Consider the following 13,412-nt stretch of genomic DNA (forward strand, 5'->3'; position numbering starts at 1 on the left):
GGAGAAATACATTTTTGATTTTTTGAGACAGAATTTCAGATTGGCCTCAAATTCAGAAAGCCTCCCAAGTGCTGGGATTACAGACGCGACACCACATCCATCACACTTTTAAAGGACTTCTGTTTTCCCTCGGCTTTTAGCCATTTCCCTCAGAAGCTAGTAAGTCTCTCATGCTTAAAGCCTGTGCATTTAAAAAGGCATTACGCATGAGAAACATGCTTAATGCATTTAAGGAAAGGCTCGTGGGCAGGACTGGACACCAGAGTCAAGATCCTGACCCTTGAATAACCACCATTTTCCCTGTCAGGGCATACCATTACTTCCCGGTCTCTCCTCCCTCCCCTGAAAGAGGAGTCTCAGGACAATTATTTACAAAGATTTATTACAGCATAGGAGGAGCTCAAGCCTGGAGTCAGGGAAGAAGGGGAGAGGGCCAGGTAGGTGGAGGACAAGGAAAACCAAGCTCCCCACTCTGCATGGCCTCTCTAAGGACATATACTAAGTGGCATTCCTGGTACCAAAGCACAAACAAAACGCAATGAGCAGCCTCTGCCAGTCCGACTTGCAGGCACCCAGTAGAAACAGGACAATAGGGAACGACATCCAAAATGTTGAGGCTGTGGAAAGAATGCCTAAAACCTGGACCCTGGTAGAAGTCTGTGAGAGGGGTGGAGACTCAAAGCCCACCCCCATAGGAAGAGGGGACAGGGATGGAGGAGGAGGAGATTTCAGGGCACTTGCAGGTTCTTGGTACCTCCTTTCCCCAGATCTTAGGGTCCTGCCCTGTGTGTCTCCTGTGCCCAGGGGAGTGGATCTGGAGAGAATTGTGAAGGGTGAATATTTGTTTCTGGCTTTCTGAGTTTTCCAGTGTGGGCTCTCTCCCCTCCCCCCTCCCACCTGGTAAATAGAAGAATGACTGGCAGGGAGAGGCATCGGGGACTCTGGGCTTCAGCCAAAGCAAACACAGATCAGCCTTAGTCTTCTATAAGTCAGAAGCCGCAGCCCTAGCAGGTGAAAGAAAGGTACAAAGTAGGGTGGGGACAGAGTGGGTTTCTGGGGAGCACTTCCTCCTGGAGATGCAGGCCTCTGAGCTTATGTGCCAGGCTCAGGGTGGGTAGGGTGCTGAGGCTCCTCCCCGGGCTCTAAAAGACAAGTAGAGAGGACTCAAGGACTGGCTCCATGGTTTCCATCCACCTCCCCACCTCACAGTCCAAACGCTCACCACTTAGTGCTGCTCTGTCTTCCACTTGGTCCTCAGAGTTTCCATCTCTCTGGGGCTCATCCAGAGGAGGCGGGCGCTCCCAGGGCCCCTCCAGACCCTGGCCACAAGTTAGCTTCTGCCCCACTGGAAAAGAGGGCATACAAACACAGGCTAAGTGCCCATCTGGCACCCTGCAGCACAAGTGATGTCTGGTGGCTTGTGGCCAAGCTTCTGAGACAACATCGCGTAATGGGCTGAACACTGGACTGGACAACACTCTCTCTGACTGGCCATGTGACTTAGCTCATGGGCACTTTTTCGGAGGAAATATATAAGAAGAGAGGTGTAGATTACCTTAGATAAGATTATACCTACTGGGAAACTCAGTGTGGAGGCTAATGCCAGTAATGCCGGCAGTCAGGGGGCTAATGCAGGAGGATTGCTTTGAGTTCAAGGTCAGCCTGAGTTACATAGTTAAGATTCAGGCCAACCTGGATTGCAGAGTGAGACCCTACCTCAAACAAACAAAAAGGAAAAAAAAAAAAAAAAGAGCCTCTCAAGAGACCCAGAACTGGTACCCCGAATCACTCAGGAGTGCTGAAAATAGATGTTGCTCCTTGGTGGTCCAGTAATGTAACCCAGGGACTTCTTCCCCTTCCTAAGAGAGCATCTCTCATCAATTTTCCACCTGTGGGGAGGGTCTCCAAGGGAGCTTGCTCTCAGCCCTTGAGCCCTCTCACACCCACACAGCCAAAGATGCAGAGAGGAGACTCAAGTTGTCTTGTCTGGCCCCAAGGAGTGAACACTAAGTGGGAGACTGCTCGTCATTCCCGTAAACAATGGATCCAAGCTGGGCGGTGGTAGCATACACCTTTAATCCCAGCACTGGGGAGGCAGAGGCAGGAGATCTCTGTGAGTTCAAGGCTAGCCTGGTCTACAGAGTGAGTTCCAAGACAGCCAGAGCTGTTGCACAGAGAAACCTAGTCTGAAAAAAATGAAGAAGGAGGAGGAGGAGGAGGAGGAGGAGGAGGAGGAGGAAGAGGAGGAGGAGGAGGAGGAGGAAAGAAAAAGAAGAAGAAAAGAAAGGTCCAAAAAAACACAGTGCAAAAACTTTAATGTTTGCACCAGGTGAGACAGACATAGAATAGCAGGTATGGAAGCTGTAACCATGTGTGTGTGTGTGGGGGGGGTGTGAGGTCTTTGCCCAAATGTCTGGGTGTCGGTAGCTTCTGTGGGTTTTCAGGCTGCAGCCTTCTGTTGGGCATTAAGTGCCTTATCTCCAGTCTGCTGAGGTTAAAGGGTGCAGACCAGACTGGTTCTTAAATCCTTGATTCTACATCTGGACACTAGAGGGCACTCCCCCACCCCATCCTAGGAAGGACAAAGTCTCAAGGGTCCTGGAGAGGGCAGGTCAGCCAGCCTCCTGACACAGCAGGATTCAGAAATGAGGGGAAGGGAATGCGGGCTCTCCCTGTATCCCTGAACCTCCTCACAATTTGTTTCCATGGGGTCTAGCTTCAATTGACCCGTGCCTTGCCTTAATTTTTAGTGATGAACAGTGGGAGACGCCTAATCAGGTGAAGGACTAGCCAAGGCTTTGGTGCCCAGTCTCTGAAGCTGGCCATAGAAGGACGTCACAGCATAGGTGTGGACGAACTGTGTCTGACCCACGATAGCGAAAGCCACAGACCCCGGCCTCTTCCGCTTACCGGTTCCCCTGCTACCTTTCAGGACTTCTGCCTGGCTGTCTTCCTCTTCATCCTCCTCTTCATCCTCGTCCTCATCCTCTTCTTCATCCTCTCTTGGGAACCCCAGCTCTCGAAGTTCCCCTAACTCATCCTCCTCCTCCGAGGCCTGGTTCTCACTCAAGTTGCTGATGGTCTGCAGGTGGGACTCAGCAATGCGCTGCACAGCTGGTAGAGGGGACCCCCCCCCCCCCAGGTCAAGGTCAGCCAGACTGCTGGAGCAGCCCAGGCTTGCAACTGGGGCCCCAATTCACTCCACTGGGAGGTCAAACCAAGGTGGGAGCAACAGGAAGTACATTTGATCTGATTGGTTCTTAAGCTGTTCCAAAGATGCTGTCCCCCTCCCCCAAGACTGGCACAAGAAAACTCCCCTACACCACAGGGTACCTGGCTGGGCACGACCAGGCTGGCACAGCAACAGCTTAACATTCTCTGGCCAGGGAGCTTACAGTCAGGTGCTCAGGCCTGGACAGTGTCTACCAATGCTAACGCCAGGCAGAAGGTACCAGGCCCATGGGCCACGGCCATTTTCCCTGACATGGCTCACAGGGATCCACCTTGCTGTGCCTCCCTGCCCAGTACTGCCCAGCATCAGATACCACACTGCACCTTTCCCCCAGGCTCCCTAAACAGGAACTGTCCTGAGCCTGAGGTCACAGCACTCTGCAGCCAGTAAAATCCTTGCTGGGCAAATGGACCATTCAGATGCAGCCCTCAGTCTTGACCCATATCCCTAATCTCCCAGCTCCCTCTGCGGTGACCCAGAAAGTAGCAACACCCCACCATCACACGAAGACCTGCTCAGATGCAACCTAGGAAAGGAACAGTGTGGGCGGTTTCCCAAAGATGGAAAGTGGGGGAAGAGGGAGGAAGGGATGGGCTGGGGGTTCTGGGGAATGTCAAGGTTTGAAGAAACATTGTCAGGTTAAGGCTAAAATGGAGGGACTGGGATGTAGATCACTTGGTAGACTACCTACCTACCTACCTAGCATCTACAGAGCCCTGGGTTTTGTTCCTAGTAGAGGCCTATAATTGCAGCACCCATAAGGTAGAGGCTGAAGGATAGTGAGTTCAAATGCAGACTTAGCTACATAGTGAGGTCTAATCTAGTCTGGGGTACATAAACAACCCCCTCAAACAAAACAACACAAAAGACTAAAGCAGAGTCAGCAAGAGACCGGGGGCTATCTGGATTCTAGAGCAGGTGAGGCATTAGGTCCAGTCATAGCCCCCAGCCTAGATTCTTCAGTGGTCAATGCTTCCTGGCTACTTAATCCAACAGTGGCCCCTCCCCTTAGCAGCCCGGGGGGTAGGCTGGAAACCTCCGGTGAAGCTAGCAGGGCCCTGCACGCCTGCCAACTCAGGGACAGGCACAGAGGGTGCATTGTGTGTGCCCAATGCCCCACCCTGCCCCAGCTCCAAACTTACCTCTTCCCTCTGGCTGTGGGCAAGCTACCCAGGCAATAAAATCGCAATAAATTGCCCTACCCTGGCCTTGGGGACCCGGCAAAGTTTCACCTTGAGCCAACTGAGAGTGTCCTGACCTAGGAGCACCCTTTACACCCCCCACCCCTGCTCCCCTGAGGGTTAATGCTGTTCACCCTTACTGGAGGGCTCTTGAATTCTGCCCTACAAAACGCAAACCCTGCCAGACACTTGCCCTTGCCCAGAAAGGGCTTAGCTTGCCAAACAGAACCATCTTGGTACAGAAAGGCCTCTGGACTGGGGGAGAGGAGGTGGCAGGCAGGCAGTTGGGGGGAAGAGGCGGGGGAGGAGAGTTGGTTCGTGATCCACCGTGATGATAGATGTGTGCAGGGTGCCCCGTGAGATCCTGTATGCCTTATTCAGTCTCTCATGCCTTGCTGGGCCGTCTAGAGGTGCCCCGTGAGATCCTGTATGCCTTATTCAGTCTCTCATGCCTTGCTGGGCCGTCTAGAATCTCCTCTTTCCTTACCACACCATCTCTCCTCTTACCTCTCCATGTCTGGGATACTACCCTGTCTTCCTTTCCAAGAATCAAGAACCCCACCCAGTACAGCCCTCTCCTGACTCCACATCCTGCCTCTCCCTACCTGGACCCTTTAGAATTAGCCCCTTCCAGAAGCTGGGTAGGTACATCTTTGGTCATCTTTTAGTACCCAAGAAACTTCCTGACCATAAACTCCTACCTCAGCACACTCCCGAAGTGCAGAACCAAAGCCAGGGAGGACTGAACTGAGGGTACAGCTCAGCACTGTGTGTGCTTAGTGTGTCAGACCCTGGCTTGCATCTGCAGCACACTTCCCCAGAAGACACCGGGGCAGGGGCTGCCCTCCTCCTCACATTCACCCAGCCTAGAGTGGAGACCAGGCAGATAATCTTCAGACAGTCTTTTCGGGTGTCCCAAGTTAGCCTCCAACTCACTGAGCATGACCTTGAACTTCTGACCCTCAGCACTCAGGGCTTACAGGTGTGTGTGTCCCCACCCTTGGCTTCTGAGGGATGGACTATCAAACCCACGGTCTTTTTTTTTTTTTTTTTTTTTGTTTTGTTTTGTTTTTTTGTTTTTCGAGACAGGGTTTCTCTGTGGTTTTGGAGCCTGTCCTGGAACTAGCTCTTGTAGACCAGGCTGGTCTCGAACTCACACAGATCCGCCTGCCTCTGCCTCCCGAGTGCTGGGATTAAAGGCGTGCGCCACCACCGCCCGGCAAACCCACGGTCTTGAACCCAGGGCCTTGTGTGCTCTTTGCAAGCACCCTGCTCCCCAGTCTCAAGGCCAAGTTCCCATCCTCTGTCTTGGAAGGGAGCCACTTGTCTTTGTGCCTGCTTTAAATGCTTCTAGAATTTCCTACAGGAAGCCACTTGCTGCCTCTTCTTCCCTTCATTTTCCTGTCCCAGGAGAAGCCAAGCACCTACACCTTCCTCTAGCGTCTCTCCTCTGTCCCAAGTACTGGCAGGAGGGCTGCCAGGTGTTGCCCTTGACAGCTTCTGGCAAACCATATTAAACCCACCCACCCAGGGGGGTCTCGGCACACCATCCCCCCACCCCCTCTGAGGAGAAGAGACCACCAGGCCAGAAGGCCTCCGGAGCGGGTGGCAGGCAGGGCACCTAGTTAGGAAGAGGCCCTTGGCATGCTCCTTTGCACCTGCCAGCTCGTAAGGTGCATCTCCCACAGCTCCCTGGCCAGAAACCAAGTCTCCAGCTGTCCCTGAAAGCCTGGTTCACTCTTCCCAGGCCTTTGCACATCTCCTTCCTCTGCCTGCGTCTTCTGGCCGTTGGTTCCAGGAACCTTAGCCTTGTCCCTTCGATAGACTCTCCCTGATCCTTAGAGACAAGGGTCCAGAAAGCAAATCACTCATTTTTCATTTCCTTATGAGACACAGTCTCGCTGTGTTGTCCTAGCTGGCCTGGCATTTTCAGTGCGGCCCAGGCTGACCTTGCGTCCATAGCAATTTTCCTGCCTCTGCTTCCCAAGTGCAAGAATTACAGGTATGAGCCACCAAGTAGCTTTGTTTTTGTTTCTGAGTGTTTTTTTACGTTCAGGGTCTCTGGCTGGTCTGACGCTGTCTCTATAGACCGGGTTTGCCTTGAACTCACAGAAACTTGCTTGCCTCTCTGTCTCCAAAATGCTGAGGTTACAGACCTCTGTGCCACCAGACTGACTTGTTCAAAACAAAACAAAAAAAAAACAGTATTATGGCTGTATCCTAATGTTGTCCTTTTGTTTTTTGTGACAGGGTTTCTATCCTGGAACTCACTAGCTCTTGTAGACCAGGCTGGCCTCGAACTCACAGAGATCAGCCTGCCTCTGCCTCCTGTCCTGAGTGCTGGGATTAAAGATGTGCACCACCACCGCCCGGCTAAATAATTTATTTGTATTTTCTGTACATTGGTGTTTTGCCTGCATGTATGTCTGTGTGAGAGCATTGGATCCCCCGGAACAGAAATTGCAGACAGTTGTGAACTGCCATGTGGATGCTGGGAATAGAATCTCGGTCCTCTGGAAGGACAGTCAGTGCTCTTAACCCCTGAGCCATCTTGCCAGCGACCTAATACTGCCCTCTGCATGTCAATCAAGTGCTCTACCACTGAGCTGCACTATGAGCCTCCAATCTTCCTCATCTCACTTTTCCCAGTGCCACCAATGAGACCTGGCACGACACTTTTTAATCTGCACAGCAAAGCAGTCAAGGGAGAGTCCAGGATGCAGACCTGTACAGAAGAGGGAGTAGAGCCAGAGGGAAAAGCAGGGGGTGAGCACGGGCCCCTTTGGAGAGGCACCTCTGGAGGCTCTCACTTGTCGTCCTGTGGGGCTAGCCTGCTCTCCCTTCCACACCCTCAACCTACAGTAAGACAACCGCTGCCCTTTCCCTGCCTCTGGGACCCTAAGAAAGTCTCCCGCATTGGCAGAGATTTGGTGACACTAGCTTACAGGTCCTCTTCCTCCTCTACATCAGCCCAGCCGCAGGGCTCCAGACCACAAGAAAGACGGAGGGGTGGGATTAGTACCTTTCAGCGAGGGGGGCGTGTAAGCACAGGGGTTGGGTCTCTTCGACTTTGGGTGGTGCCCTTCTCCCGAGGTCCTCTGCGGGGAAGAGGCAATTGAAACAGGCTACCCCTTCCCTTTGCCCTCCCTCCAGTGGCACAACCCCCACAGCTGGCTGAGCAAGGGACACCTGGGCCAAGCCCTGTCCCCTTGAGCAGAGGCCAGACACAAAGCAAGACCCTGGACACCCCACCCCACCCCGCTCAGAGAAAAGGTGACGCTCAGAGCAAGGACTTTCCAGGGAATTGCAATTGATATGCTAATGGCCTGGCTCTGCGGGCATCAGTCTGCCCCACCCCGAGGGCCTGGCTAAGTGTCCTTCCTGGAGCCCCAGGAAACTCACCTGGTGTGGGGAGGCCTCCTCCTCTGAGCGAGGTCACCAGGTGTACACCAACCATGACGGAGGGGGAAGAGAAAAAGAATCGTGTTACTTTTCCGAAAGCCTGTCTTTGGGACAGCAGAAGTGTGCCCTTCCTCCTGGTGCCAACAGGTGCCAATACAGTAAACCGACCCAGCAGAGTGGGCCTTCCAGGTCTTCAGTCTCCAGTGTGTCCTCCTGGGGGAACCCCAGAAAGGCACCAGAGTTGGGGTAGAGGGCAGGGGATGGACCCTACCTGGAGAAGAGTGCTCTGAGACCCGGAACAGCATGGCAGGGGTCGGTCTCCGGCGCCGGATCTAGGGGGATGGAGGAAGCAAGGACAGGAGAACACTATATTGGGCCCCTTACCATCACCCAGCACCAGCCGGAAGCAAGGCTTTGGAGTCCTCAGGGAGCCTGAGAATCAAAGGCAGCTAGAGCTCACTCAACTCACTCGGTCCCTTTATTTTACAGGGATGAAAAGTCCCAGGCGTGAAGAGGTTGGGCAGCGTGTTCAAGGTCACACAGCACACCGGGTCCCAAAAGACTAGAAAAACCATCCCTTGCCTCCCAGCCCAGACGGCCCCACTCCACAGCTACTCCAGAACCTTCTCTAGAAGCCAAAGCTGGTTATAGCTCCAACCAGCAGCTTGAGCACAGTAGGAGGTACCTATGACCCTACCCACCAAAGGTCAGCTTAAGGGCTCCAAAGCAGCTGGACTGACTGTGAGGTCTGAGCCCAAAACTGCAGTCCCCTCCATCCTCACCTGAGCCCCAGACACCCAGGGGTCTGCTGGAGTCTCTGGAGGGTGGAGTCTGGGCCCCTAGCAGTCTTTCTCAAGCTGTGGGATCCTTCACCCGGCTCTCATGAAAAAAATGTAAAACTGTTCTCCTTGCCCACCCCTGGCTTGGCAATCAGAGCAACTGTCTCTTAATTAGGTCCCCTCTGAGCTCCAGGGAAATGCGCAGAGGACTAGGTAATTGAAGCCAAAGCACTTGCTGTCAAAAGCTACTTAGGCCCAGGTTTCTGCCCACCCCATCCAAATACCCCAAGAAGGGTTTTGCCCAATGCTCACTACCCTCTTCCGAGCCCATGGCATCTCAGCAACAAGTGTCCTTGCTAGGTCTGCCTCTACCACCTCCCCCTGGCTTTGTAGGTCTCCCAAACTCCCTGGGGTTGCGGCCCTAGGTCCTGATAGCAGAAAGTAGTCAAAACAAGGTTCTGGGGAGCCCAGACTAGGCCTAGAGGGTGACACTGTGGTCATCTAACCGTGAAGTTGATTTTTTCTTTTCGAGACAGGGTTTCTCTGTGGTTTTGGAGCCTGTCCTGGAACTAGCTCTTGTAGACCAGGCTGGTCTCGAACTCACAGAGATCCGCCTGCCTCTGCCTCCCAAGTGCTGGGATTAAAGGCGTGCGCCACCACCGCCAGGCTTAGACCGTGAAGTTGAAATGACAGCCTCGGACGCCTGAGCTCTGTGCGTCTGTGGGGGTGCCACCTCAGTGACTTGGTCGCCGTGGGAAAAGGACGAGCCTAGCGGGGCTATGTAAGGACCAAAAGGGCAGTCCCACGAGCGGACTGTCTCCGGATGCCCACTGCCTGAATTCCCCCGCCCAAGACCGGCTCAGAGGTCCAGGGAAAAGTTGCTAGGAGTCTCCAGCGAACTTCCCGCCCTGTGGGGCGCCGGCCGGCAACCCAGGCGGGGTCCAGCAAGAGAACAGCTGGGTTGCGCGGGGGATGTGTGCTGAGCGCGCTACGCGGATGGGGCGCGGCCCCCTTACCATCTCCACCTGGCGGGGGTCGAGCTGACTGGGGGGCGCTGGCACCGAGAATTGGATCTTCTTGCGATCCTTGGGGTCCATGGCCGGCTGTGCGCACCTGGGGTGTTGGGCTGATCCCTGCTCCGCTGTCCGGAGCTGCCGGTGGCGCGTGCTGCGCGGAGAAGGAGGAGCGCTGTCCCCGCACCCAGGAAAATCCCGCGACCCGCGAGGGGAGCGCACTACGATCGGGAGTGCTGGACCGCGGGGCTCGCCTGCAGCGCCCGGCTCGGCGTTGGCGTCCCCTACCCGGGGGATCGCGGTGTCCGCGCCTCCGCTGCCCGCTACACGGCTGGGGCACCGGACTCCTGCTCCTGGCCTGCGCTCTCCGCGGGTCTCGGTGAGCTGCCCTCAGCCTCGCTCCACCAGCTTCTGTCTACCCTCCTTCTACCTTCTTCCTCTCCGCACCTCTGCCTCTGCTGACTGCACCCCACAGGTCCCAACCCTGGGGTCCCAGCCCGTCCCCTCCGCCGGGGACTGGCGCCCAGGCGCTCGGAGGGAGGGCTTAGGGGAAAGCGGCCAATGAGCATCGAGAAGCGTGTTCTCCCGGGGATGGGAGGAGGGTGTGGAGTGTGAGCCAGGGCCCGGGGAGCGGCCAGGGGGCCCCCTACCGTCTCCCCAGAACCCGGCCTTGCATTATTAATGGAGTCCAGCCGCGAGGCTAAGGGGAGGAGCACGGGCAGCTGGAGCCAGGACTCTGGCTTTAACCACTTCGGGGCCCCGAAGTGGAGTTTCAAGGGAGGTCTGTGAGGTCGAGAAGAGAGTGCCAGCATGTCACGCTGTGAATGGGGGTGTCCTAGAAAGCGAGTGTGAGAGAGGTGTGCGGGGGAGGACACCTGTCAGTCATCGTGGTAGGGAGTATGTGCAAGGGAGTGTCAGAGGCCTGGATTGCTATAGCTGGGGAGGGTGGGGGTCGGCGTGGTGTGAGTGTGTGAGTCTATGTAAGTGTGTCAGAGTGTCAAAGATGCGGGTGTGAGTGGCAGCGTGTGGGAGGACTGCGTGTGTGCGGGGGAGGGTGTGGGTGTGGAGGAGGATGTCAGAGGCTGTCAAGGTGATGGGCAGGCGGGTGCCAGCTTGCGGGGGGGGGGGCTTGCAGAAGAGGGGCTTGAGGCTGCTGAGAGTGTGAGAGCAAATTCCCCAGGGGAGGGGGGGAGATGAGTCCCTGCCACAATGCACCCAGCCTTCACGTGTCTCCTGCCTTTTCTCCCCATCTCCTGGGGGAAGGGACAGAACCAACCAGGGGGCAGGGTTGGGGGCTGCCTTAGCAGTACACGTGCTATCACATGTGTGGGCTTGGTGCGCTGAGGAACAGAGCTGGGCGAGAGAGGTGTGTGTGATCATTCTGAGGTGTCTGCCTCTTCTACAGAAGTGTGTGTGTGTGTGTGTGTGTGTGTGTGTGTTATGGAGGAGAGGGGCTGCTTTGTGGGTTAAATGCCCCTGTTTATCTGACCAAACCCTTGAGTCTCTGCAGGAGCTGGCTCTGCCCTCTGAGGAGCTGGCTAGAAAGACTGAATGCCTCTCTGTAGAGCCCAGAAGGGACGTGTGTGGACCTGTGCCTGTGTGTGCCCTCCTGGGGTTCTGTTTATGTTGGCTGTCCTCTCTCCTGGTCTCTCTCAGGCCAGGAACAGCAGGGCCCCTCCTCACCACAGCCCTAACTCCACCAGCGACCTTCCCGCTCCCAGTCCCAGCCCTGTGGCGGAGTGAAGGAGTGACAGGCCGGTGGAGCCATATGGAAATGAGGTCGGGGCAAGCTGTTCTGCCCCAGGCTCAGTGCCCTCTGGGGGATGAGAAAGAGAGACAAGGTGCCAGGGACCAAGCTTTTCTCTTGGGAATAGGATGTCCTGGTGGCCAGGCCCCACATCCTCAAGCCCACGCCTGGCTACAGCTTGTTGATATATTTTTTGGGAAAGAGCCCATGCCAGGCTGCTGGCCTGGGACATGGGTATCTCTGCCAGTCCCTAGCTTGGCCCAAGACCCCTCTTCCAGATGAGGTGTGGTGGGGAATGACAAAGGCCAGTTGTTGTTGGTATGTTGGGGGGATAAAGAGGTACATGGCCAGACAGCAACCTGGGCAGCCTTTAGGCCAAAGTTGGACACCCTGCTAGAGTACTTGAAGAAGGGTATGTGGGGGATAAAGGGGATCCAGGACAGAGATGAGGCTGTGCCCCCCCCCCCCCCATATACCTCAGCGCCTGTTGGAAACTTCTGAAAACACACTGGTTTGACCTAAACAGTTAGGAAGGATCCCTCCCTGTTACGGTGCCTGGGTATGGAGATAAGGACACAATTTCTTTCCAGAAGATGGGCCCTTGGGGACAGCAGGTGGTCGTCACCTCTTTGCCCATCTTTGGATGTAATTCCCTGGAGTCATGAAAGGTATGGAGATATATGTCCAGAGGACAAGCGGAAGGGGAGGGACGCAGAACTAGGAGGGGCGGGGAAGGGTTGTGGAAAGAGTGGAAAGAGAGGACCATGTGAGAAGAAGAGACCATGAAGAGACAAAGAGAAGTGGAGAGGAGAAAGCCTCACGACAGAAAGGCAGGAGACAGCGATGGAGAGAGAGAGTAAAAATAGCTTCACATTAAGATAATTGCAGCCCGCAGCTCTGCCCTCCGTTAGGAATTAAATGAGGTTTTATTACTTTGATTTTTCTCTCCTGGATCCTACGCGACTTCTCAGGAACTTGGGGAAAAGTTTTTCCGGTGGGCGGCCAGGTGGCGGAGGAGCTGCGTGGGTGACAGAGAGGAAGGGAACAGGGAACTGGGGAGGAAGGGACGGGAGGGGGCAAGGAGTGGGTAAAGAACGGTGGGGGTGGCAGAGCCCCCCAAGAGTTAGAGGAGGGGACTGGACAAACAGGTGGAAGGGCTGAGAAACCAGCCTGGTTTCCATTCACTTCGGCTTGGAATTAACCATATGCAAATGAGATGTAAAAATAATATGTCACTTCTGGGTTATTATTCTTGAGTTGGAAGCACAGGCAGTTAGGTCCAAAGAACAATTTCAAGTCCTCGTTTGACTTAATTCCTGCTTGCTCGGACTGACAAGGTTGTTAGTGGTGTTGGTATTGTTTGTTCCCTCATCTCGGGTCTGAGCACACTGTTTGGAGGCAGTGTTCTCTCTGATATCTGCTTTCTCTTCTTGACCCAGTCGCTGCCAGGCAAGAGCCCTTGCACCCTCCTTTTCTGGAAGACGACTTTGGGAAGGTGCTGTGAGGCCTTTGCTCTCCTTTGAGGACGTGAAAAAGGACAATCACCTCCCTCCCATCTCCCTCCCCCTCCTCAATTCAAGCACATAAATTCACATGATCCAAAAAAAAAAAAAAAAAAAGAGTTGTGTAGCCCTGGAATCTCAGGTCCGAAGGCTGTTGTGTGAACGCTGACAAGTTTCTTTCTGTCTCCCTGCCTCTGTAAGTTTCAAAGCCCACCTTGCACAGTGGCTGTGGCGATTCAGCTGGATACAAGTTTTAGCCTCAGCGCAGTCTTCCAAGGTTTGGGCGGCTTCCACGCTGTTTTCGAGATGAAGTTCTGTCAATGACCAGCAGGTGGCGGAATCGGCCAGGGTTCGGGCCGCTGCACCGCTGGCAACGGGGGTCTGTAGTTAGGCATCCAGCAGGTGACCTTGGCACCAAGGAGCAGAGCTGGAACTGGAAAGAGTGGCATGTGGCAGCTGAAAGGGAGGAGGCCCCAGGAAGTCCTGGGCCGCAGCTTTAGAGAGGCCAGGGGAAGCTAGCTGGGTGCACAGGGCCTTCTTTCCCTGCGCTAAGAGA

At 54.9% G+C, this 13,412-nt stretch overlaps 1 protein-coding gene across 2 annotated transcripts; it reads right to left on the reverse strand.

Moving 5' to 3' along the window:
- Positions 1-363: 363 nt before the first annotated feature.
- Positions 364-10,146, reverse strand: LOC121456970 (protein phosphatase 1 regulatory subunit 1B). Of its 2 annotated transcripts, none has more exons than XM_041665551.1 (7): positions 9,611-10,146; positions 8,087-8,147; positions 7,816-7,838; positions 7,436-7,511; positions 2,926-3,114; positions 1,223-1,345; positions 364-1,142 (listed from the first exon to the last, which is right to left on the reverse strand). In XM_041665551.1, exons 1-7 carry the CDS (start codon positions 9,689-9,691, stop codon positions 1,093-1,095), a joined length of 603 nt encoding a protein of 200 aa, XP_041521485.1. In that variant the 5' UTR covers positions 9,692-10,146; the 3' UTR covers positions 364-1,092. The 2 variants fall into 2 exon arrangements, with proteins under 2 accessions (XP_041521485.1, XP_041521484.1); XM_041665550.1 differs by having other exon boundaries at positions 2,911-3,114; positions 9,611-10,145.
- Between the last annotated feature and the right edge of the window lie 3,266 nt (positions 10,147-13,412).

The sequence above is a fragment of the Microtus oregoni genome, unplaced genomic scaffold, assembly GCF_018167655.1.
Source record: "Microtus oregoni isolate MIOR12 unplaced genomic scaffold, Mior012 000015F_ref0000493, whole genome shotgun sequence".
Taxonomy (NCBI): Eukaryota; Metazoa; Chordata; class Mammalia; order Rodentia; family Cricetidae; genus Microtus; species Microtus oregoni.